We start from the raw sequence: 26,097 nt of genomic DNA, 5'->3' as shown, positions 1-26,097 counted from the left end.
TTAACAAATGGCTTATTGTGTAAATATTTTACTATTTTGCAAAGAATGTTTTACAAAATGAATCATGAAAATTGTATTTAAAACTTTTTATTATTACATTTTATTATTTTAGTTTTGAACTGACTGCTTTAGTTTTAATTTTAAACCTTAAATTACCTATGATACGACATTGGACAATTACAAAAACAGGTGCCATAAAAATCGTAACTTAAATAAAATTGTATAAATGTCATCGGCAAATTACAGCTCCATGTGGTGCCTGGCGAAAATTGATTAAAGGCAATTAAGCCATTTAAGACTTATGACAGCCAATAAAGACGTAAAGCAGCCCGACTAGCGGGTATCGTATAGCCCAAAAACTTGGCTATTCCTCTGTCGCCTGTTGGTGTTGTCTCTTGTCTGCCGGTTGGCATTTTGGCAGCGTTGACGATGACACCAGCTCCAAGTCAAGCTCCAGCTCCAGCTTCAGCTACAACTTCAGATCCAGCTTCGGATCCAGCTTTAGCTCTGACATGGCGATAAATTTGTAGCGTGCGTGGATGGCTGCGGCTGAAGTCGGATGTCTGATGTCTGATGTCTGTCGTCTGTCGTCTGATGCCTGATCTCCAGGTGACGCTGAAGACGAGGCGTGGAGTCGTGTACAAATCGTTGGCATTGTAATTTAATGTATCAATTGCTTTGATTTGCCAATTTCAATGCTCGGCGAGTGCGTCGGAGGCGACGAAGGCAACGAAAATGGCACGAGTAGAGCTGCAAAACGATCTGGACTGCACTTAAAAAATTCAAGAAAAAGGGCTTTTAAATATTTTAAAACAATCGATTTTTTGTCAAAACTTTCCGACCACTGAATTGGTCCTAGTTATTAATCTTTTAAAAAATCTTTAATATATTTAACACTATATAGCCTTAAATTTAAAATTATTATAGTAAAATAATATTTTAGTCTTATTTTTTATGTTGTTTGTTTTCTAATACTAATGGTTACGATTAACTTTTAATAAACTAGTGGATTGGCTTACAAACATTTAATAAAAAATATATATTTATAAGTATTAGTCTTAATTATTTTTTCTTAATCGAAATAATAGGTGAAACATTTCAAGTTCCACTTTTAAGGAGTTCTTTTTTTTTCCTCTTATAATTAATTTTTTATAATAAGAACTTTTTCTTTGAACATCCATGTTACTTTCAATTGCCATATAACTCATATAAACTAATGCCTTATAAACCTAATACCAATCCATAAGTTTTTGATATTTGTAAGGCAAAAACAGTCATTAATTAAATGAATCATTAAGCACAATAATCGTTAACAACAACTTTCCCATCTTCAGGACATTTTCGTCTTTATGCCTTTAAAATGTTTATGGACTTGGCGCGTTTTTGGGCAGTAAAATGTTTCGAGTGCAGTCGAAAAGCAGCACTTGAGGCTTGATTAGTGTGATTTAGTTACAGGCCGTGTGCCAGGCGCATGACACAAGCATCGGCTCCTCAGCTCCTCAGCTCCACAGCTCAGCTCCCAAACTATCAAACTACCAAACGGGCATGCTCGCAAAACTACAGACCCCGACTCAGATACAGATACAAATGCGGACGGAGCTGACTCGACTGACTTACATTCAACATCCCGTTGAACGTTCGATGCCCCTCGGATGCCTCTTGTAGTTTGCACAATATTTGATTCCATCAGTGGCAGTCGTGGAAAAAAGGGGGCGATGGGCGGTGGGCGGTGGGCGGGAATGGGCGCCCGGGGGTGGCGGGCGTTTTGCTGGGCCCACTGTGCGCAATTTGCTACACGAAACTGTGCCAAACATCTGCGCCTTGAGTACCTTCGGCTGCTTTTCGCCGCTTTTTTTCCGCTGCCGATGCTGGAGTAGGAAATGAAAACATCTGCTGACTGATTGCCCCCTGGTCGCAGTTTTGCAGCCACAAAAACGCCAGGAAAGGAGGATCATCCGCCGCATGTCGAAGATGCAATGCACTCCCCAAGTGATCACCTGGGAAATATAAGGTTAAACAGACTAAATGACACCGGATTTGTCTATTTTGTGTAACTTCAATGGGCCTTAATAATAAGCAACAACTTGTAGACGTGGGATGAACGCAAACAAATAGATCAAGGTTTTAGTACCATTAAAAATGTAACGATTAATTTCAATTTGTAAAAAATGCTTAAATTTTTGTTATTGATTTCAATAACAACAATTAGACTTTTTTACAAAATGTATTCTTCAATATTTGGTTGTGTTTCTATATTATGAAAATTGCCTTATAATAGTGTATGGAATTATTAACCATCTTTCACTCCCAACGATGAAACTTAATACCATCAATTTTAATTATCTTTCTTTATGCTGTTAGTATTTATTTTATGACATCCATTAATCAAATTTTGGTTATATAAATTTATTTTACTTAGCTCATTACCAAATGTTTTTTATTAAGAATAAAAAAAGCACCACGGCTAATGAGGCCACAAAGCGAGCCGATTGGAGGTAAGTGCATTCGAAAGCCAAAAGTATGCCCAATCACTCAGCCAAGTTATGAACAACAGTTAGTCGGAGTTAGCCTGGCCGAGTGCCAGTGCCTGAGCCCGAGCCCGGCAATGTGGGTCTTCATGGATCAATGGGATACGCGTGATGTCCTTCGGCTAGATTCTGTTTGCTGCTCTGCGCTTTGCACGTCTTCCGTTTGCCCGATTTCGTTGGCTATAATTGTGCCATTAACGTGGCCGACTGCAGACTGCAGACCGCAGACAACAGACTCCCTTACTCCCCCTCCATCCTTTTGACAACCCTTTCCCCCAAGTCCCCCTCATCTGGCTTGTGTCTACATTTGCATCCGTTTAGGCAAGCATTTTTCCTGCCTTTCGAAAGTCGCATTTAACGGTCCCTCCTTATGTGCGCATTGATGCGCTTTTCCACCCACTCTAAAAAATATTTGTTTACTTTTAATTGTGATTAGAATTTAGTTTTGCCTGCGACTAAGGACCAAGTGGGGACATTCTTTTGACCTATACAAAATTTAATAAAATACCGTACTTAAATTTTATAGATGGATTTGTTTTTGTCTTGTTTCCCTTCTCACTCAATGATTTACTTTAGGGACTTGACCAATTCTAGGCACATATTTTTCCAAGTGCCGGCCACATTTGAGCGGAGGATACAGACCCGATTCGATCCGTTTTGGGGCGTGTAACTGGGGCGCAACAAAGGCCATTTGCGCAACTGGCCCATAATCAACAGTTGCTTAGTCAGGGCGTTATGGATCGCGTCCCTCCGAATTTCCACATTTCGATCCAGGCCATAGTCGAGTCATAGTTTCCACCGCTCCGCAGCTTTATCCATGCTCGTTATCATAATGTGTTGGCTCATTTGACCGGGCTGCCTCAGATTCCCCGTATACTGGGGCATATTCTCGACGAGGTGGGTGGATCCATGGGCATCGGGAGCTGACGACTCTGTAATCAGCGAGGTGTGAGTGACCTGGATAAGGTTGGTCGGTGGCCAGAGATGGGGAAATTGATGGCCCAGCCAACCGAAGAGAATGTTGGGAAATACTTCGGCAAAAAGCTACTTGATCCTCTCATATTAAAAAGCATTTCTTGAAGCGGTAACCATAAACGGTTAGAAAGGTTGAAACTAGTAGAAACCACTTGCCTTGCCCGTTGGGCGGTTGGATGGCATTCCTTGACCTCGCTGATTTCTTTGGGTGGCGATCTGGTTTTGGGAGGCGGCAACAAAAACGAAAAATAAAAAGATAGAAGACACTTAATTGCCAGCAGTTATTGTACAGTAGATTCGATAGCCGATAAGTTACATTTTTCTAAAGAAATGTACAATTATCCTTAGATAAATCTATAGTTAGCAATAAAAGATATTTTAAATTTGAATTGAAGATTGCTTCATCTTTCTTATAACATCTAGTATTTTATTGTTTTGTCTCGAAAATGATTTCCTAAGTAAACTTGTACTACCTACTTGACCAAGTTTCCTTGAAAGTCCATGGAATTCACTAATGATCCCCTTTCATATTCCAACCTCGATAATTTGGCAGCATGTTGCCCAAGAATTTGTTTATCTACTCGAGTTGCTCCACAGCCAAATTATGCCTTCTTCAGACTGTGACCAAATAGCCGGACTAATGCGCTACGACTAGATTCTTTTTGGTCGAGATCAGGGCGGGGCACTGGATGTGAAACCAATTACCAATTATCTACTGTTTTCCACACAAATTTAACATAATTTGGCCAGTTTTGCGTTCAAATTTGTGGCACAATTTGTGCAAGTTGGCTGTGGTCAGGGCCAACAAACGGCACCACGGCCAAAAAGTAAGAGGGGCGGACAGGCGGGAAAGCGGTATTGGAGTTGACTCCGGCTGACTCCAATTGTGGCCGAAGATTATTATTTTGGCTACCGACTGCCAGGCGTATTTCGCATAATCGAAAGTGACCGAACCGCAGCTATTTGACTGATCTTTTGTATGCCACTCGGGTAACGGTCGATCGCAATGCACAGGTTGAAAAAATATTAAACAAGAAAGGAAGTGAGCATTGGCAAGCCGAGTTTTAAATACCCTTGCAGCTAGTTGTTAATTAATATTCTTTAAAACATCTAATGTTATAGTAGCTAAAATGATTTTCAGCTCAATTTTTCGATCGTTCCCATGGCAGCTTTTTCTTTTCTGATTTTAATAAAATTTAATTATAAGACTATTACCAATTAGAGAACTTACTTTTGTTTTTCATTTATTTGTTTTAATATTGATCAAATTTCAACCGTAGTTCTAAAATAAACCATTTCAAAATATGAAAGAACTAACAACGACTTGTATACTACATGGAATAGAAAGAAAACTTTGGGGAAAGTTTCATACAGATAGATTTAAAACTGAGAAACTAGTTTGGGAAGAAATCAATGGACAGGCGGACGGACGGACATGGCTAGATCCACTTTCCTAGTGATGCTGATCAAGAATATAAATATATTATAAGGTCTCCTTTACTGTGTTGCAAACTTCTGACCGAATTATATATTCCCCTTGCAAGGGTATAAAAACAAAGTAAAAAGCCAAAAAGGCTTTGGCAAAAAATGATTGATGCCGATGGCGAGCGCCCCGGCTAATACAATTTAAAATTCAGTTAAAAACAAAAGAGCAAACAGAAATACGAACGAAATACGGATTGGTAAAATATAAAAGAAAAAAAATGAAAAGTATTCATGGATAGATCGCATAGTTTTAACCGCATTTCGCCGAAGGCGTAACACACTCTAAACCGGAAGGGTAATTAACTCGCTTTGCCGATCACGCCTTTGCATTCAGATCGGAGTTTCGAGATCGCAGTCGAGATGGATGGATGGATGGATGGATAGATGGATGGATAGATGACTTGGGTTGGTTGCCCAGATGGATGGCCGGGTATATTAAAAAGCTATAAGTTTCGGGTTTTGTTTCGTCTTTCCTTTTTTCATCTTTTTCGATCTATTTTTTATTTTTGCTCTGTACCAATGATTAATAATCGGGCGGGTTTGTTTTTTAGGCAAATGCGTTCACAATTATGTTTTGGGTCTGCGGCAAGGATTGATGGGTGTATAAAGTCTTCTTTTATGCGGTAATTGAGTGTAGATGAACCAACCTCTTTTTGAATGGCTTTATTATGCCCACAAAATTTCGGTTTGGCTTGTGCGGTTTTTCACTGGTCTCGAATTGGGAAAGATGAGCCAATAAATTCGACAGCGCACTGAAAAGTTTGAATTGCATGGAAAAATATCTAACAGAATTAAACACGTGTCCAAATGTTTGCTCCAATTTTGTATGTGTAGGTTGTTAGCTGAAATAATGTTTTTATTAGCCATTAAAAACACCTATGGCTTCCAAATGTATAATTTGAATTCCAATAAAAACGATTGCCTTTTATGCGATTGTTTCTTTTATTGATTTTTCATGTTTCATAACGATCTCTTCTGGTTTTTCATATATATAATAATAATAATATAATTAAACGTTAAGTAAATGTTATAAAATTGATTTCGTTTTTCTTGTTTTTGTTGTTGAGAATTGCAATAATTAGCTCTATAAATATGTTAGACTTATGGCATACGTTATAAATCGATTTACACATATAGATTTATATATATATATATATATAAAGCCTATACACGTACACAATCAAAATATCCATATATTTATTTATGTATATAATCCACAGAGTTCCAAAGTAGTTGAAATCGACTCATTAAGTTAAGACTTGCATATGTCTATGTACAGATGTTTAAATTAGCTACACGCTTAAGGTGGTTTTAGAGTGGGTTTAAGTATAGTATATAGTTTATAAAGTTTTTCCCTTTAAATTGTATTTATCTGTGTTTTTAGTTTAAGTTTTGATGCTTCACCGTCTTTTTCCATTGATTGCATAGCTAATGTTTAGTGTTTCGTTTAGTACAAGATGTGTGGAAATGGTAACTACTTAATAATAGGTTTCCCTCTCGGAGGCACGCTTAAGTAAGTTTTAAAGTAAGTTTTTTTTTTTCTTTTTTCATTTAACAACAAGGAAATTGTCTCCTATTCTGTTTTTTCCCCCGTTTTTAAGAGCTTATTGTTATGGCCTTGGCGTTGCTGTTGCTATTGTTGTTGTTGTTGTTCTTGTTGTTGCCGCTGCTGCTGTTGTTGTTGCTGATGTTGCTGCTGTTGTTGTTGTTGAGGCTGCCGGCATCCTTTTCGAGGATCACGGACTGATCATCGCTATTGGCATACTCCTCGGTATCGCCCTCATTTCCGGCCAAACTATTGGGTGTGTAGACGCGGTTCATCATGAAGTTGCGTATCTCATCGAAGTACTCCTCCCGCTCAGCATTGCCAGCGGAACTGGGCGAGTCCCGGAAGTTGTTGCCCTCCGACTCGTGCTTCTTCACATGCCGATCGAGATTCGTCTGCTGGCCAAAGGACCTGTCGCACAGTTCGCAGCGAAAGGGACGCTCCTTGTTGTGGATATTCCTCACGTGGCGCTGCAGGTTCGAGGATATACTGAAGGCCCGATCGCAGTACTTGCAGGGATACGGCTGTTCGCCGGTGTGCGTCCGCAGGTGCCTCGTCAGGTTGGCCGATCTGGGGAACACCTTGCCGCAGAACTTGCAGCAGTAGCGATCCTTGGTCTTCAGTCCGCTGACCGTGGAGAACTTCACGGGCGGAAGCGGTCGCCTTGGGGCTGCTGCACTGGTGGCTCCTGCCAGCAGCGCCTCAATGGCGGGCCGTCCGCCCGGGCGGCATAAAAAAGGAAACCGGCTGCGATAGATCTCCTCCAGCATCATCGGATGTATGGTGTTGGCGCCGGCAGCGCCGCCGGCTCCGTGGGTCTGTGCGTGGGTAAAGTGGGCCAGAGCGGCCTCTGCCGCTCCCGCCGCTGCTGCTGCCGCCGCTGCTGCAGCCGCTGTTGCCGCCGCAGCGGAGGTCGACGTCTCCGTTACCGCTCCGCCGCCCTCGGACGTGCTGCTCAGCTCACCGCCCGCACTGGTGGGCGGCGAAGGCGAGGGCGTTAGTCCCGGCGAGGCAGAGGGCGTGGACTTGTGCGAGGCGGAGGACTCCGCCGAACTGTGCGACTTTCTCATCTTCGGCGGCGGACCCACTTCGGTGTGGAACTCCTGAAACCCGGGCATAAACCTATTGAACAGCAGGTTCTCCTCCGAGGGGGCGTAGGCGTTAAGGGAGAAGGCGGAACCCGAGCGTTTGCGGCATATCGAAAGATCCAGCGGTCCATCTGCTCCAGAAGGTGTTTCCGGTGGAGTGCTCACAATGTCGATGGATTTCTAAGGATAGAGAAAAAAGGAGTTACAAATTAGTATATAATTGAAGAAGCTTAAAAAGCAGTCTATAAATGAAGCCAAGTCTGAGTAACAGATGTCAGTAACTGATTGATTTTTCACTATTAAGGACATTCATAATTCAAAGCACAATCTGCTCTGAGTTGTGGAGACTTTAAATTACAGAGTTGATTTAACAAAAATTTACACTTTTTATTGGTAATAAACAAATAATTTTCCTAATTAGTTGTGTTCCAAACTACTTATAGCTAGTTAGGCCAGCTTGAGTTATAAAACTTTCGACTCCATATGAATATACTAACATAATGCTTTGAAAGATGTAATAATCAAAATTTACCAATTTGTTATATCATTTTGAAGTTGCACAGTCACTTTCTAGACATATAATGGATATTTTGGTTGACTTACCCTATCATCCTCGGCCTGCTGTTGGTCGGGACTACTTTCCCTTTCGGCAACCCGCTTCATCTCCTTCTGCTCCTCCGACTTGACATCTTTCATGGCTTCCTCTGGTTTTATTTTAATGTCCAATGAATGGCGACTCTCGTCGTCTTCGTTTTCGGAGACATGCAGGAAAGGCTCCTTCTTAAAGTCCAAGTCTTCCTTTTTCACTTTGTTAAAAGTCCGCGGGAGAGCAGCGGAATCACTTTTTAGACAGCGTTGTGGCGAATTCAAACCGAAGCCGGAATTTGGAGAAGTAATCTCGGGTCCGACACAACCCATGTCCATTTTTTGCGAGAAGAACATGGGGAAGTTTGGGTTATGCAGCTGATTTTGGGGCATGAAGCCGGGAAATGCGTATGCCGAAAATGCGGGAAAGAACGGCGGTGCGTTGCGGAACATGAGGTAGGGATTCGGTGGCGTCGACATGGCGGCAACGGCGGCAACGGCGGCAACAGCTGCTGAGGACGGCGATTCCGCTGATTCCTTTGCTGGCGCTACACAGGTGGCCGTGGCAGTCGCACTCAGATGCTGCTGAATCTCCTGACCCAGTGGATGCGGATGCGGATGCGGATGCGAGTGCGGCAGCGGATGCGGATGGTGGCGATTGACGTGCTGGTTCCGATACACCGGACTCGTCGAATCACAGAACTTTTTATGCTTGGCCAGGGAGGTCGTAGTGCTGAAGCTCTGGTTGCACTTGTCGCACTTGATCTGCATCCGACAGGTGGCGTGCATGCGCTTGTGCCGGCACAGGTTCGAGAATTGCGTATACGCCTTGGCGCACACCTCGCAGGCGAAGGGCTTCACGGAACTGTGAATGTGCTGGTGCTGCTTCAAGCCCGACGAGGTCCCGAATGTTTTCCCGCACTCCGGACACGGATGACAGCGAGCTCCGACGTGGTAGGCGCGAATATGCCGCTGTAAATTCGAGGGGTCACAAAATACCTGCAAAATACAGATCACAGAGCAGAGCAAACGGTGTGAGTTGCGATTGGTTGGCGGAGGTGGAATAAAAAAATATATACACAGCCAAAAAATACAACAAAACAGTATACAAATATTATTAGCACCCATTAAAATAAGATTAAATATTTTAATAGCACGTATATATATTTGAAACTGCATTGAAAATGCCCTTTCGTTTACCTTTAAAAGTACTTAAGATTAACAACTTTTTTTCATGATTTCTTTTTAATTAAGAAACACATTGTTGTTATAAAAAATATTATCAAATATTTATTATGTTAATTTATTTTCCAAATAAAATGCAATTCAATTAATCTCGAATATATTTATACATAAATATTTCTTTCTCTGCATAAAATATGGAACTGGTTGGGTGATCTGGTTCCAAATCGAAATGAAACGAAACTGAAATTAATCAATCATCTGGTGGTTCTGCTGTTGCTGCTTTTGCCGCTTAAACGGATCTCTTTTGGGCTAGACAATAGCCGACGCTCTCCGAGATTACGCAAAGGTAACCGGAGCAACAACAGCGATTGGCAACAACATCATCTCCACCCACTGGCAGCAGCCAAACACCTTCGTCAATTATTAACATCAATTGTTACAATTGTCATTGCCTGGCTCGAAGCATCTATCACCCCCCGAAAAGGTCTCCAAACGTGGCTCAGGGCTGGACAATAGAAACCCGCGATTTGGCCCTCAATAAGTGAAGGGAAAAGGGTATAAAATAGCCTGAATAAGTGATCTTGAAAAAGGAAAAGCTACTTGGTAAAAATAATAAAGGGAAATTGTTGGGATATTTTTAAATCTTTGAATAAATTTAAGGGAAATCATTCCTTAAGTTTAGGTACCATTTGAACATGGCTTTTATAGAATATTGCATTTTCAGCCTCTTATGAGTTGTTAAATATAATTTAAATGTTAAGTATATGGTGTTTAGCTAAGAAAAAAATTGAATTTTGGAGGGTGATATTCAAGCAGATCTTGTTAAAGTTCATTGTATTTCGCAACATATTATTTACTGAACAAAAGCCCATTCAGGCTTTCCTTTCTATACTATACTTGATCTTAAATTATTTTTCTTTACCAAACTCTGTGACAAATAGTGCGACCAGCCCTAAACCAAAAGTATTCCAGCACAAGCTCGCGCTTTTCGTTTTCTTCGACTGGGCAAAGGCAATGACAGATCGAGCTTGGGAAGAGGATAAAGGGGAAGTGGACTGGCGGGGGTGTTCGATGGGGCAGGAGGGGAATTCAGCCTGGCATCCAGTTTTGTGTACCCACTTCAAACTTGATTTCGGTCAGCCGTTTCAGCCGACTCCCCCGTCGCCTTTTTACGAAACTGTTATGCCTAATCATGCTGTCATAATGCGCTACGAATTCATATCAAACGATGATCGAGGCAGCCTTTTTTGTCTATCTCTATGAGCCACACAAAAGGTGGAAAATCGGGCGGGTTTCGAGGGGGGTAAGAAGACGGGGGTATTCAGGGAAGGCGGAGAGAGAGGCGACATACAAGAATAGCTCGTGCTATAACTACATCAAATGGATTAGATTCAACTACTCTCCAAAAAGGCGAAAAACGCCACAAAAGACAACGACAACTACAACACAAAAAAAAAAAAATATATATATATATAACGACAACGACGATCATGGTGTTACAGCAATAACAACAATCACTGGCGAAATAACAACAGTAACAAATGGAAATGATAGCATTATCATTAAAATAAAAAAATCCAAAGAAAATCTAGTTGTTAAATAAAAAAACTATAAAAAACAAAACTTTTTCAAGATCCTTTAAAATTTTTTTTTTTAGAGAGTGTCAAAACAAAAGTTATTTTTTCCTGTGCACTGAAAGATGAAAAGCAGTCGCAGCTTCGGTGGGTTGAGTGTAGGTGTTTTGGCATTCGGTGGTGCAGAAGTAACGAAGTGGAGAAGTGGTGCAGAGTCGCCGACGAGATCTCTGTTTTTCTGTGGAATGTGACTTGGGTGGGGGGTATTATCAAGGAGGCAGACTGAGGGGGGGGGGCGGGGCTGTAAGCCAAGATCTAGGAGCGTACGTGGGGTCAGCCAAGGCATCAGTGCCTGTGGGTCCATGGCCCGAAGATGTGATCAGACTCTGGTAGCCTAATGGAGTTGAAACTTCTGGTTAAAGTTACAGAGAAATAAACTAAGAATGCTTAAATTTCAGATGACGATCGAGTGGAAATCAGGCATTTATTTGGTTTAAAAGGAAGTTAAAAATTCAAATTAGGTAAACTAGGTAAACAAAATCTAGTTAAAAAAGGATTGCCAGTTTTTAAATGCTTTGGTTAGTATTAGGAAAGTTTTTTAAATAAGCTGTTGAACTACCTTAAGCAAATTTGTTAAGTTGTAGAAATATTAGACATGAGCAAAATTTTCATCCGCTTCAATTTGTAATGAATGACTTCAAATGATATTTTTTATTAATTTCCTTAGCAGCAAAAATTCTAGAGTTTAACAATTAATAGAATATAATAGATAACCCCACACATTCCTGAGCCACTTTGAGGCCCCGTCAGTTAACCCCCAACGACTTCACAGTTATCCGCCCCCCTTAACACCATTGTGCACTCAACTGCCTCATCACGGATTCCAAGCTAAGCCCTCGAACAAAGCCTTGTAGATCCGTGGCAAATCCCTTTGGAAACGCTTTAAGCCGGCTGCTTAAAACAAACAAAGCTGACAGCTGCAGAGCTAGCACTTTTTTTTAGGCCTGTCAGAGGGCCTACTCGTACCTACTCGTACCGAAAAAAAAAAGCTCGGACCCCAGCGAAAGTCTGGCCCAAAAGATCGATCATCATTTGTTTTGGACCGAGTGGCTCCCGTTTAGGGATGGGTTTTTTTTTCTTTTTTTTTGAGGAGGAGATTGGAGAACCGAGAGTTGGGGAACCACAATGCGTGCTACTTACATGCCACCGAAACAATTACAGAGCGCTAAGTAAACCAACTGTAATGCTCGGTAGACATTGAAATACCGTTCGATTTGGAAATGGAAATGGGGAAAAAGGGGAAAAGCCAAGAGAAAAGGCCTGGCTGCGACCACAAGATCGTAATCAACATGCCATTAAAACATCTTTGGAAGATGTCGATGTCGAAGTCGCAGTGCGATGACAATGACGCATGAAACGAATCGTTCGATGGATGGATGATTTTCGATGGCCAGATGGATGGATGGATGGATAGATGGTATGCTATGGTGGCTATGACTGCCTCCAACTCCAAGCCCTTTTGATTTCGCTTTGGCATTCAAATGCAGCCAAAGCCAGCGAAGATGAACTGAAACTGAACAAAAGGCGGGGAAAAGCTGAGGGACTGCGACAGGGTTTCTTCATTACGGGTCGCTTAAGTGTTTCTGCTTTGGATGAGTACACGCCCTGATTTCAGCTATTGCAAGTAAGCCGCTCAGCGCGTGCTCAATCGTGGATGGGTAGCAGGGGCAGGGGGGTTTCAGTCTTAAAAGCCAAGTTAGCAGCCCGCGGCTATTGATCCGCTTGAAATCAAAAGTCTTTTTATGTTGCCAAGCCACCAGAGCACCGAAGCACCACGAGCCGATACAATAATTAATGACGGCGTAACTTTTCGACCGATCGAAGGTTGACGGCAACAGAAGCTAAAGCCTGGATGCTCTCTCTTTATCTTTATAGAAACTATAACCATACGTTTTGGGGATCAGCGTTTGATGATACTTTCAACTAAGCCTTTTAAGGATATGATACTATTTTTGAGTTAAATAATTTCCTTTTTAAACAATTTAAAATTGTGGCCTAAAGCATATTATTTGGAAGACTTTCTATTTATATTTGAAGATAGATTTGTTAATGAAAGGAAAGCGAAGGTCAATAAAAGTTGATAAATATAAGCTTGTTATTCCAAAAGCAAAAAATCTCTTTCTTTTCTCCTTTCCCACTATAAATAATATTTTAATAATTTGAAACAAAGCTTACCTTGGTGCAATTCTCGCAGGAATATTTGCGCAAATTATCGTGGGAGATCGCTTCGTGTTTGATGAGCAAAGGACGAAGGCAGAATCGCAATGGGCACTGCTTGCAGGGGAATTCGTCCTGTTTGAAATGATGGGCGCCCACCAGATGATCGTCCAAGCTGGAAGGGAAAAACACAAAAATGCGCTCATAAGTTAAGGAAAATTCAGGGTACCTAAGCACTGGCAGTAAGTTCTCCCTTTCGACTGGCTTATCTGACTGGCTGTCATCACAAGTGAAATTAGCATTGTGACATTTTCGTGGGGCTCTCCGCCAAATCGCCGCGGTTCAATCAAAGTCATGTGCGCCAGTTCACACGCCTTTGTGTGCCGACCACCTGGGATAACGCCCCCTGCGGAAAATCCCTCCCTCCTGTTTTTTTTTTTTGGACGGGCGTCAATTAGTCAAATGATGTTCAATATTTAATATGCGCGGCGGCCACTTGATAAGCGATCTCTGTCCAAAAAAGCAAAACAGCTGCGGCCAATGAGCAAAGGCGTCCTTGATGGAGGAGAATTGTGGCCAAAAGTGGTGCGTGGTGGTGCGATGCTTATCGTCTTCCATGTAGGTGGAGTAAAATCAGGCAAAAAAAAATATGTATGTAGCAAAGCGATGTCGACAAGAGGCGGCAACGTTTTCATTTTTCTTTGTTTTGTCATCGTCATGGAAGAGTTGATAGTTCCGAGCCCCCTAAATCTCCACCCCCCTTTCGTTACCTTCACCTCAAGTGTGGGCGTTTGTTTGGCTTACAGTCCATGCATGTTCAACATCAGATAAATGGCAAAAAAAAAAAAAAAAAAAAAGAAGGAAAAATAGAGAGACAGCCTGGACACGCAGACATTGCTCACATAGCTTCCCTTCCATCGAGAGCTCCTCATGTAAAATTCAATAAATCACCGGCACTGATAAGTGCACCCCAGGGGGGTTGGGGATTGGTGGTGGGGGTTCGGAGTTGGGGACCCACCACCCACTCTAGTAACGGTAAACTTACTACGCCGCTCTACATCTCGGTCCAAACATCAAATCAAAGCTCGCTTTTAGCACTTCAACTTAAATATATGGCTATCTATGATTATAGCCACATCGTGTGTATATATATGCGAGGATATGGAAATGTCATTTGCGTGTTGCCTTCAATTGTTGCTGCTTGTGGGTCATTTATTTATTACAACGCAAAACATTTGTAAATATTGGGACAAAACTTTTGCATTAACCACTTGTGTGGGAGGACGATGGTCATGTTTATTTTTCAAGCGGGAAAACTTAATGGATAGATTGATGTTCAGTATTCAAGGGAAAGTCAGCCAATGCAGTGTATAAATTTGATTTATCTAAACTGAACTGATATATCCCCTTTGATTTTCATTTAATTTAAGTATCGAAAAATGTAATTTAAATTTAAACTGTATTTATATCAAATAAAATGCATTTAAAGCAAATAAGAACTATTTTAAATATAATATTATCCATTTTAATATTAAGTCATATAATTTAATGTGCATTATATTTATTATTTATGTGCAATATAATATTATTTCATATTTTAAATCATTAGTAAGATATTAATTTGTCTATTCCTTTTCTGTAAGCAGTGTAGGAATTTAACTAGATAGAGATTTCCCCTTTTTTTTAATGATACAGCCAACCAACGACTACTGAAACTCCTAATCGTAAAACCAAAACAAACTTTGAAAAAAATCTAAATAAAGCCAAATGAAATCGAAATGCCGAGCCAATGCAGCAGGCATTAAGGCTCAGTTAACACCTACAGATTGCACATTTGGGCCCATAAAAACCCAATCATGGAACGGGCCAAAGCCAAACAGACGTATAGTAAACTTCAGTTGGCCAAAGCGAACCGAAAGCCAGTCAGATCAAGACCAAGACCATTTCAATTCATTTCAGAGCTCACAGCTCACTCTCACTTTCGGCCGAGCATCTCTTGGATGTTTTAATGGCACTTTTATTGGCCGCACTATTATCGCCATCAACTTTTAATTAAGATCTCCGCCGGAGCCCGCCATTAGACCGCATATCCACTTAGACCCGAAGCATTTAGCAACATTTGCGGATACTTTGTATATCAGTCGGATTTCTCTTTCAACTTCTACACAGATTTTATTTGCTGCGCACCCATAATTCTTATGGGTAAGTTGGAAGCTAATTGGGGGCTTGTTTTTTTTTATTTTTTCGACTCAAGCAACCCACAAATTTGATTTAGATTATTGTCGATGCTGCTTAAATGCCAAAGCAATTTCAGCTGCAGACATTCACCTACGCGAAAATCGGGAGTTGGGAGCACTGGAGGGGTTCTCCACGGGGGTCTGATTAATGGCAATTAGGTTGGCCACTGGTACTCACCGTTCTAAATCCGGATAGACTTTATCACAGGTCTCGCAGCGTATATCGAAACCGTTTTCGTCGTCTGAGAAATCGTTATCTCCCTGGCTGATTAGCGAGGAGTTTTTCTTATCTTTGGAGAATTCGTCACCGCTATACAAAGAGCCTGGAAAAGACAGAAAGGAATTGATTAGATTAACACAAGGCAGTAAAATATTATTGACCCTTGATCATCTGATATATATTAAACAAATAAATTAAGCACTAATTTAATAATAATAAGACAGGTCAGAATATCAGATATTTAAATACCACTTCTAAATGTTAAGCTAAAGTTTTTGTTGTTAAGTGAGCTTTAAAGCGCGACATAAATTTGGAATAAAAAATTTAGGTAAAAACTTTAAAAATCTGTTTAGTCCCTCTAGTATCTCAATTAGTTTCCATTTTGGAGAATTATAAAATATCACATATTTTAAGTAATCGGGTATTAAAATCACAGAAAAAGGATATAAATTGTCGAAGTGATGTCAGTAAAAATATTTATCCTTAAACTTTATAGCACTTCACAAGCACTCACAAGAAAGCTGGCAATCTTCAACTCTAGGCGTTCACTATATGTCCTTCCGATCCTTAAGATATCACTTGGATTGGTCACTTGACACACAACCGTTCGGCTTCGCGTTTGATGAACAAGTGTGTCGTTCGCGGAGCATAATGCCGACGAGCTAATGTTTTGTTTGCCCGCTAACAATCTGCGGCAGGTCCTTTTTTTCTGGCCAGGACGCACTGACATATGACCAACACACACTATTGCACACACACCGCACTCTACTCACACCGGGGTAAACACGCAAACACTTAACACAAAATTGGTAGCGGAGACGAAATCGTGTGCACTCATATATGGCACTCGCATTGCTTGACGTTGAATAGATAATTGTCCCAAATGAAAGTAAGGTAAAGGTAAAGGCAAGACACCCCTACCCATCCCACCACCTCTAGAGCCAAAACCTCACCCCTCTCTTAACTTGGCCGACTCCCGACGAGTGCCAAGTGCACAGATGCAGTAAGAAAAAAATCCATGACATATCTTAAATTTCTCTTATATATAAAATGTCTTTTTTGTATTGATTAAATAACTTGTTTAAGATGAAATTTATATATTTTGATATATTGATATTAAAAATTTTAATTTTTTAAAGTTTGTTTTCAAAGTTAATTAAAATAAAGTTTATATTTTTTATTTTTATAAGAAAATACGTTTTTGCCTTGTTCTTGTTTTAGAATTTGTTGGAAATTATTGTTTTTAATTCTTTAGCAAGGAGTTATACAACTTGAACCCTATTAGGTTAAGAAAAGAACTATATCAAAACTAAAAACTATTTTTCTCCCTGCACCTTTAAACAATTCCTAGGGGAAATGAGTGTTGAATATGAGCAGAGAGGTTGAGGAGAAAGCTGAGGTGCTCTAGGGGGTGGCTGAGAGAGAGGGAGGGGTTGGGGTGGGGTTTGGTGCTAGGACTAGTAAGCAGGGGTGGTGGGCAGTGGACAACCACCAGGTGACACCAACATAAGCACAGGCCCACAGAGAGCAGCTAAGGGATGATGGCGATGACCAGAGATTATGCATGCAAGCACATCCGAGGGGTCAGCAGTCAGCAGTCAACCCCTCAACCTCTGCCACTGCCACTGCCACTGCCACCCTGCACCCCGTTCGCCACTCGATGCGGTTCCGTTGGACTGATTTCGTTTGAAAAGTCATACAGATATGGCACCTTACCAGGTCTCGCTGCCTTTGGCCTCTAAACAGGTGTTGCCTCTCAAGGCAGCCCACCCCCTCCGCTCGCAGGGTGGGTCCTAAGCAGCACCACCCCCACTCTAAATGTGCTCGGCACAGTGGTAATTGCTGTTTGGGTCAAAAGTTAATTTTCAGCGTGTGCAATATGGTCGGAAAGGGGCAGCGAAGATTCCCACGTCAAGAGTTTCTCCTTGTGGGCTGCACTTGAACTTTGGCTTCAGCCTTTTCTCGTTTTTAATTTTTGGGTGGGCAAGCGTGGGATAGTAGGAGGGTCGGGATCTGTGTCTAGGGGGTGGGGCTGGCCCATAGGAGTCGAAGTGGGAGTGGGTTGACATATGGCGTCCTGGTCAAAAGGTAGGGTAGGTGGTGTAGGTTCCTCGAGCCTGAGAATGCTTGGGAAAACTTATGTTTGGGTGGTTTGCTCTAAGTAGGGAGGAATCCTGGGAACTAAGTTTCCCTATAAAATAAAACACCTGGTCTTAAGAGTACTCAATAAGAACAAGAGCAAATAAAGAATGTTGTTTTTAATTTGACTTTCAAAAATACGGTTTTTTTTATTTAAACAAGACAAAAAATTGAAAACAAAAAAAATGTTATCAAAGGATTAACAAAACAAGAAAGAAAGCAAACTTCGGCAAGCCGAAGTTCATATACCCTTGCAGCTATTGCAAGAATTAAACATTTTTGAAAACATTAAAATTATGATTTACTTTCGTATATGTTTAAAAACATTGAAGCTATGATGATTTGCAGCCCAATTATTTGATAGTTATTTTATATATTTTTATTATTTCTAAGGGAGCTATATGATATAGACGTCCCATTTTGATAAAATTTAAACCATAATTCTGAAATATTTAACCATTGCTATATGTCGAAGAACTAAACAAAAAATTAAAAAACAGAAAAGTTATAATATTTTTCAATTATTTTTCCAATTGTTGCTATGGGAGCTATATGCTATAGTCGTCCGATTTTGATGAAATTTAAACCGTAAATCGGAAATATTTAACCATTACTAAATGTCGAAGAACTAAACAAAAAATTAAAAAACAGCAAAGTTATAATTTTTTTTCATTTATTTTTCCGATTGTTCCTATGGGAGCTATATGATATAGTCGTCCGACTTTGATGAAATTTAAACCGTAAATCGGAAATATGTAACCATTACTAAATGTCGAAGAACTAAACAAAAAATTAAAAAACAGCAAAGTTATAATTTTTTTCATTTATTTTTCCGATTGTTCCTATGGGAGCTATATGCTATAGTCGTCCGATTTTGATGAAATTTAAACCGTAAATCGGAAATATTTAACCATTACTAAATGTCGAAGAACTAAACAAAAAATTAAAAAACAGCAAAGTTATAATTTTTTTCATTTATTTTTCCGATTGTTCCTATGGGAGCTATATGCTATAGTCGTCCGATCCGGCTCGTTCCGACTTATATACTACCTGCAATAGAAAGACAACTTTTGGGAAAGTTTCATGCAGATAGCTTTAAAACTGAGAGACTAGTTTGCATATAAACGGACGGACAGACGGACAGACGGACAGACGGACAGACGGACATGGCTAGATCGACTCGCCTAGTGATGCTGATCAAGAATATATATACTTTATAGGGTCGGAGATGTCTCCTTCACTGCGTTGCAAACTTCTGACTGAAATTATAATACCCTCTGCAAGGGTATAAAAATGTATTTTGCTTTCATTTTCAATCAAACATTTTTGGAATTTGAATATTTCAATTTTTAAAGACAAAATACTCAATATTTTAAAATTGATAATTACTCTTATATAGTAATATTAAACCATATTATTTTTTCTTTAAAAGTCTAAAACGACAGACTTTTTTAATCATGCTTACTCCTGGTAATTTATCAATTTCACAATGATTTATTTGCAACTTCAAGACCCGACTGTCTAGCTACCCATCGATTCCTTATCATTTAGCCATTGCCCAGCCCCCTTGTCAGCATCTCCCCCGAATCCTGTCCAATCCTTTCACGCCTTTCACCAGTTCTCTTGCAGCAGCTGTGGAATCCCCCTTTCATCTGACAGATTGATACACTCGCCCAATGCAGAACTGACAATTCAATAGATCCATTGAACGGCTTCAGGATGTGGATTGTGCCGAGGGGATGCCGAAGGGGCGGGCTGAAACTCTTTGACATGCCAATTACATATCACAGAATCTGCTGCTGGCTGCCGAAAGACACCGGCTGACCCTGAATCGGAGGCTATATCTCGCTAAACGGAAGCCGAAACTGTTGACAAATGATTGATTGAATTATTTACACCTTACAACTTGCTCAAACAAAGTACAATAACAAAAAAATCAAAGTTAGATCCGCCTGCTAATCGATTTGGCAGCAGCCGAAATAAAAAACAAAAAAAGGGTTAGGTGGCACTCCTAATGATGCCCAAATTGACACACGATGATCATTTAGCCGAAGACGCGACACGAGCCTTTTATTTAATATTGTTTTTTTCCCATTCGATTTTGGTTTTCAGCTCATTAATCATCCATCAGCTTTGCCGGCGACAAAGTGTCAATCCGCGCACGTCTGTGTGTTGTCGTATCTGCAGAGTTAGTTAGGATCTCGTTTATGGGCTTGGTCTATGTGGCGTGTGTTCTGGCAGTCGCCAGTTGGCCATACGAATGTATCTAAATGTGCTTCGTGTATAGTTTGTTCCATTGTTTGATTGGTCGATTGAAGACTTGCCGCGACCTAAGCCGAAAGCCATCTCAAAAGTGTCTTGGTTTCGTTTGTTTTTGGGGAATGGTTTCGGTTCTGCTTTGAGGGGGAGGGCTGGAGTCAAGGTGAAAAGAGCTCGCTTTGAGTTGACAACTTTGTGGGTTGGTTCTTTTTGGATTGATTTAAGGAATGGCTTGATACAATTGTACAGAAAATGCTACTAATTTTTGACTTTAAACTCTTAATTAAAAATTTGTACAAGTTATTGTTATTGTAACAAATGTTATAAAAGTTATTGTTATTGTAAAAAATGTAATATGCCATCTAACGTTTATTTTTATATGAAAACAATAATAAGATAGTCATACAAATAAAACAATTTAAGTTTTGCTTAAAAAATGAACTTCTAAGGAATGTTTTATATGTTATTGTTTTTTATATATCATTTTTTTGATAGTAGCGGAAGCTGAATAAACTCTTTATATCTGAACTACAAATTTAAGAATGATTTTTTTTGTCTCCAATATTTTTAAGAGTCTTAAATTTTTCTTATAGCTATTTAAATTGTTAAAATTAAAGCCAGTAATGACACACATAATTTTTTGCATAACTTAAAAAAAACTTTCCCATGCCATTAATCGCACCCCATTGGCATTTGTATTTTGCTTAATGAAAATTTTCGAAAATATAAAATTCCCAGCCCAGGGACTCATTAAATATTCCTCGACAAAAGTAACGTCGAAACTTGGAACTCCCTCTCCTGAAAATTCAGCGATCTTTTGCTACCGTTTCAACCACACTTTCGATCGTTCCTTGTCACCTATTTCCTTTCCGGACGGAGCCTTGATCGCGTTGCCACCCCCGTGCTGCACTGGTGGCATTCGCTGGCATGTCCTTGGGCCAGGACATCTGGGCCTTGTCTTTTGCCAGACCAGAGACTAGAGGAAATTTCCCTGCTCAGCAGCGCGTGAACTGCGAGAAAAGTTGCTCGAAAGAACGTTTTTAACGATATGTTAAAAAGTCAAGTCACAGGTGTCCTTTTTTGTAGGGAAAAGCGGGTTGAATATCAAGCTTCGAAAAGGAAACTTTGACAGCTTGGCTTTAATTGAAAAACTCAAAAATAAATGGGAAACCATTGTAAGGCAACTATGATCCGGCAGATAAGCATATGGAATTAACCATTATGTTCGTTACATATTCAAATTTTAAGCCGACTCGCTAACGAAAACATTTCCGTGGAGATTTAAATTTGTGATAATCAGAAAAAAGAGTGTGAAACGCCAAATGAGCTGTCCATAAATCCCACATGTTTATAATCAAACACGCCCCGGCTTCCCATTTTTGAGGGACTCGAGGGATGCAGGATTAGGCTTAAATTGAGCGTGTGCCATTTTGACTGTCAGCAACATATACAGCGGATAGCATATATCGCTGACACAATCTCGGACCCTTTGTTTGCTGATGGATCTCTAATGAAATTATCAAACATTTTAATAACAAATGAAAACATGTGCGGTTGCCGGAATATTGCATGGGCGCATGCGCAGCGCACAAATTGATCGCATTTAGGGGAGGCAAAAGGGTGCGCGTTGATGTCGCAGAAGGGATGCCCGATTCTGTGAGCCCTCATAAGCTGTTCCAATGCCTTTTTTGCCTGCTCCCGAGATTGTATCAGAGGGCCGTCGCTCGTGCCAGGAACTCTGTCACGGGCATTGCCACCGGATTCTGGATTCTGTATTGACCTGACCCACAGTGGTTGCGTTGTGCGTTAATTGCCTGGCACCACAGCTGCACTTATTAGCCACACCAGCATGGACACAGCACACACACTATATTCATTTTCAATGTCAAATCTAGATGGAATTGAACAATTTTGTGTCAGGGGTCCTCCTGGTAGCCGTGCATTAGGATGGAGAATGACATCTTAATTACTTTATTCATTTCAATTCCAATATAATTTTTGTAATATTATTCTCTTTAAAACTTGTCGAAGAAAACTTAATCGCTTGAACTTTGTTAAGGGATTTCTTGTATTTCAAATAATTCAGTTCTTTTGACTAACTGCAAACTGTTTAAGTTTTAAAATGTTTAACTTCGAATTTGAGTTATTATTGTAATTGTTTTTACAATCGGCAACAAATTAATGCAAAAAAATAAAATAGAGTACTCACCATTATCACGTTCGCTGCGATCATCGCTGGGCAGTGAGCTGCCCCCGCCCCCGCTTTTCGGTCCAGAGGACGAGCCGGCGGCCACTGCGGCGGCGGCTGCTGCGGCGGCTGCGGCTGCCAGGACTCCTCCGCCGTTTATGAAATTTTCATTCAGCTGAACAGGACTCTTTGGCCGACCGTCGACGACCATTTCACTGCCTGCATTCACATAACGATTCGTTTCGTACCACAGCTATTAATTAAAAAAAAAGGGGAAAATAATTGTAAAAAATTGTCAAAAATTCGAGTGGCACGTGCTTAGGGGTTTCGGGTCAAGGGGCTTGTACTCACATAACCGCCATTAATGTAACTCTCTAAATTAGCCTCGCCAAAGCCATCGTCCTGAACGATTCGGATTTTTTTCAACCACGTCGACACGTCAGATGTGGGCTCTAGCCAGCCATTAAAATATCCATTATATGCCTGCAAACAAAACATAAGGGTAATTAATTTTAAATGTAATTTTTTTTCATTTTTGTGGTCTTAATTTAAAAAGATTTTTAAGTTGTATTAGATTTCTAAAGATAACTGCCGGCGCCATCTGTTGGTTCAACCCGGCTAACTGTGCTATTTTTACAAGTTGTCTTTGCTAAGCCATGACACAAACCATCAAACTGTCATACATCGTGTATAATTGACATGTAGCCAGGTAGATATTTTAGTTTTGGGGAGTATAATTTGTTTTTAAATACTTTAAAATAAAAAAAAAAATTTATAAATAATTATTTAAATTATAATATTTTGCGAAAAACATGTATTCTTACCGTAACAACTTTTATAAATAATTTATAATATTTTGAAGCTTACCAGCTATTTTCCTTAACATAACTTATTGATTTGACGTGATAATATTTTTATGTGCAGAAGAACAAATATTTTGGAATGGCTTGTTAAGATAATCACAAACACAAAATAATTGTCTTATTTAACAGAACAAAAAAGGAAGAATATGTAAAGTGCATTAATGAAAAATATGCCATAATTATACCCAATTATTATTCAGCCAATTAATAAGGCCCTTAAGAACTCTAGTCAAAAGCAAACCCAGCAAGACGCCGCCCACAAGTCTGCCCACCACATCAAGGTCACTGGCAGTAAGGGGAAACTGCAGCAACAGTGCGAATACAAGCAAAAAATACAACTCAAAACTAAACAAAAACAGCCGACAGTTTTTGTATACAAAATAAAAGCAGCGGCGCCAAACTGAAATACGCATAATTTACACAAATCGTTAACGGCGGCTGCCGCTTTATTTTTTGTTCCTTTTTTTTTGTAGTTGCGGTTGGAAATGGGGAAAACTGCCTTAGACTTTGCGACGCCGAAAGTTGGAGGCAGCAGCGGTAGCAGCCGCAGCGGCAGAAAAAAAAATCAACCACAATTTAAAATCAAAAAACCAAAACTCAAACGCTGCGGTTGACTGAATGACTTTGCGTATGCGCAACGTTCAAGTCGCCGCCGTCAACCTCTTGTCTATGAATTCATTTGGAAAAACGGCATTTTACAGTTTGCAATCGAGTGGTGTGTGAGTGGGAGAGTCTGCAGAGTAAGAGCGAAGGAGTGAAAGAGTGAAAGAGAGAGGGCGAGCAGCATATGTGCACGCTCCAAAAATTAAGTTAACAACGCCTCAAGTGGCTTCTTCTGCCCCGCGGCATATGCAGAGCGAAAATAAAATAAATACAAATTTATACGCGCGTATAAATGAAATAAACTTTGCGTTTTGCAGGACGAAGGCGAGGTTGGTTTGCTTTCCTCAAGTGCTTTCCCAAACAAGTAGGTTGCAGTCTGTGTTTTAAGGCTGAGTAGGGAGGGGAGGGGAGGGGCCCTCGGAAGTTATAGTTGCAAAAATGTATAATTGGAAGGGCTTAGATTTTTGAAAAACGGTCGAGTTTGCAATTACAATAATTAGGAGGAGGATATATGGCTAAGCAGCATGGAAGGCATCAAAACACATCTGCTTACATTTATGGAATGTTGTTAAAGTCGAGAAGTTCAAGTTATTAAACAAGATAAATGCTTAAAACAAATTGACATAACACAAATTCTGTATTAAAATTTTGTACTAAGTTTTTTGTTTTTAAAGTCCTCTGCAAAAATCACAAATTATAAAAACTTTTATTTTTTCTTTAATAATTGGCTGAAATTATGAGCTTGATAAGTCTTATCTTAGCACTGAATGACTTTGCAAATAAATAATCTAAAACATATTCTTTGTTGTTTGACTAGCAATTTTTTCAAAACTTTGTTCATTTTCAAGTACATAAGTTTACCTTTTAAGATTTATAAAAAAAAAAACATTAAGAGAAAAAAATAACACAAACAGAAATTTAAAAAAGTAAAATTTTCTTTCCTCCAAAAATAAATTTCCCACATAGTGTCATGTGTACAGCAGGGCAATAAATACCAAGATAATACAGGTTATCGTACAAGATCTTTTGCCTCTGTATTTTTCTCGGCTATTTAAAACGGCAAATGAAACTGCAATCCGATGCAGCCACTAAAAAATGATAAGATCATCGCAACATGGCTAAAAATTGCCGGGACAGTTTGGCAAACAGTTCCAGTTGCCCGTTTTGTCCGTCGATAATCCCCGGACAGGCATCACACATGTCCTTGCCTATTCATAACTTTATTAAAAAGGAGGCCACAACGCGCAGCAGCAAAACACGAAACAGTCAATGGGCAGGGAAAATATTTACGCGCCAGAGATAATCTCAAAGTGTTGGGTTCGCTCGGTCGGTTGTTCGGTTGTTCGGTTGTTCGGTTGGCAAAACTAGAACTACAACTGGCTTCGAATTGCCAGCTCAGATCCTCCGGGAGGATCAGTCGGGGAAACGGTGGCAGATAGGGACAGATACGGCCAATGTATCTGTCAAAACGGAAATGTGAACGATAAAAGTGCGCTTGATTTGAGGATCATCCAGGAATAAAGGACAGAGGCAGCAGCAGCAGCAGCAAAGGGATCCGAAGGCTCTGTTATTTTTGCAATTTTCGCTCGAGTGGCAGAAACAATATTTTTGTAGCAATACCTGAGCTGAGCTGAGTTGTGCACGTAGGTAAAGGAAGGGATTTCTCCTTGTGCGAATTGTCAACAGGACGAGGCGCGATAATTTGATTGGATTGTCTGTGCGCCCAAAAGAGGCACAAACTGGAGGGAGGGAAAGTGTCAGTTGACTGACTGACTGACTGACAACCGATCGAAGGGTTCATCGGCAGCACTAGCCTGCGATCCCGATTTCGATCCCTAATTGGAATCATCAGCCGGCCTCGACTTAAGCCTCATTTGGGGTGCACTTTGTGGATTTTCGTCCTGGTCGATGGTTTTCCTGGTTTTCCACTCCGGCGAAGGTAAATTAGCTCTGGCCAGGGATTAGGCACATTTGACTGACAATTGATACCCTCGAGGTAGAGCTCTAATCAAATCTCTTTCCAATCGTTTGATTTTCCCTGCGAAAACTACCCAAAAAATTGGGATGACTCAATTCGGTTGCAATTTTCGCACATAAAAATTGGTACGGATCTGATGGGATTAAATTTCCCGACCAGCGAAAAAAAAACAGTAATTTGAGATTGCAAAAATGCGCACACATGTGAAAGGCTTAAGGACCGTTTTGGTGATATATTTTATTTCGAGATTTGTAAGTTTTGTATAATCAGGCAACGGAAATATTTGGGAAAATATTTGTGGTGGAAAACTAACGACATATTTGGGTGGAAATGGGAGATTTCTATATATTTATATATATATCCTATATAAAGGTTTTAATTTTTTTAAATTAAAACCGTTTTTTTAGCTTATCATTACGATGCTTAC

The 26,097-nt window shown here is 40.2% G+C and overlaps 1 protein-coding gene across 2 annotated transcripts in view; it reads right to left on the bottom strand.

The window, feature by feature from the left end:
* Positions 1 to 5,929: 5,929 nt before the first annotated feature.
* LOC108138933 (transcription factor hamlet) overlaps positions 5,930 to 26,097 on the bottom strand; it is a 33,867-nt gene continuing 13,699 nt past the window's right edge. For both annotated transcript variants that reach the window (XM_017261506.2, XM_041710380.1), the window contains exons 3-8: positions 22,578 to 22,709; positions 22,248 to 22,479; positions 15,599 to 15,743; positions 13,202 to 13,358; positions 8,226 to 9,206; positions 5,930 to 7,802 (exon numbers count right to left, since the gene is read on the bottom strand). In XM_017261506.2, the coding sequence (XP_017116995.2) occupies positions 6,585 to 7,802; positions 8,226 to 9,206; positions 13,202 to 13,358; positions 15,599 to 15,743; positions 22,248 to 22,479; positions 22,578 to 22,709 (2,865 nt within the window). In that variant the 3' untranslated portion in view covers positions 5,930 to 6,584. The remainder of the gene's footprint in view (positions 7,803 to 8,225; positions 9,207 to 13,201; positions 13,359 to 15,598; positions 15,744 to 22,247; positions 22,480 to 22,577; positions 22,710 to 26,097) is intronic.

The sequence above is a fragment of the Drosophila elegans genome, unplaced genomic scaffold (assembly GCF_018152505.1).
Source record: "Drosophila elegans isolate 14027-0461.03 unplaced genomic scaffold, ASM1815250v1 contig_814, whole genome shotgun sequence".
NCBI lineage: Eukaryota > Metazoa > Arthropoda > Insecta > Diptera > Drosophilidae > Drosophila > Drosophila elegans.
The sequence above is the reverse complement of the archived record's forward strand: the minus strand, read 5'-3'. Positions and strand labels throughout refer to the sequence as shown.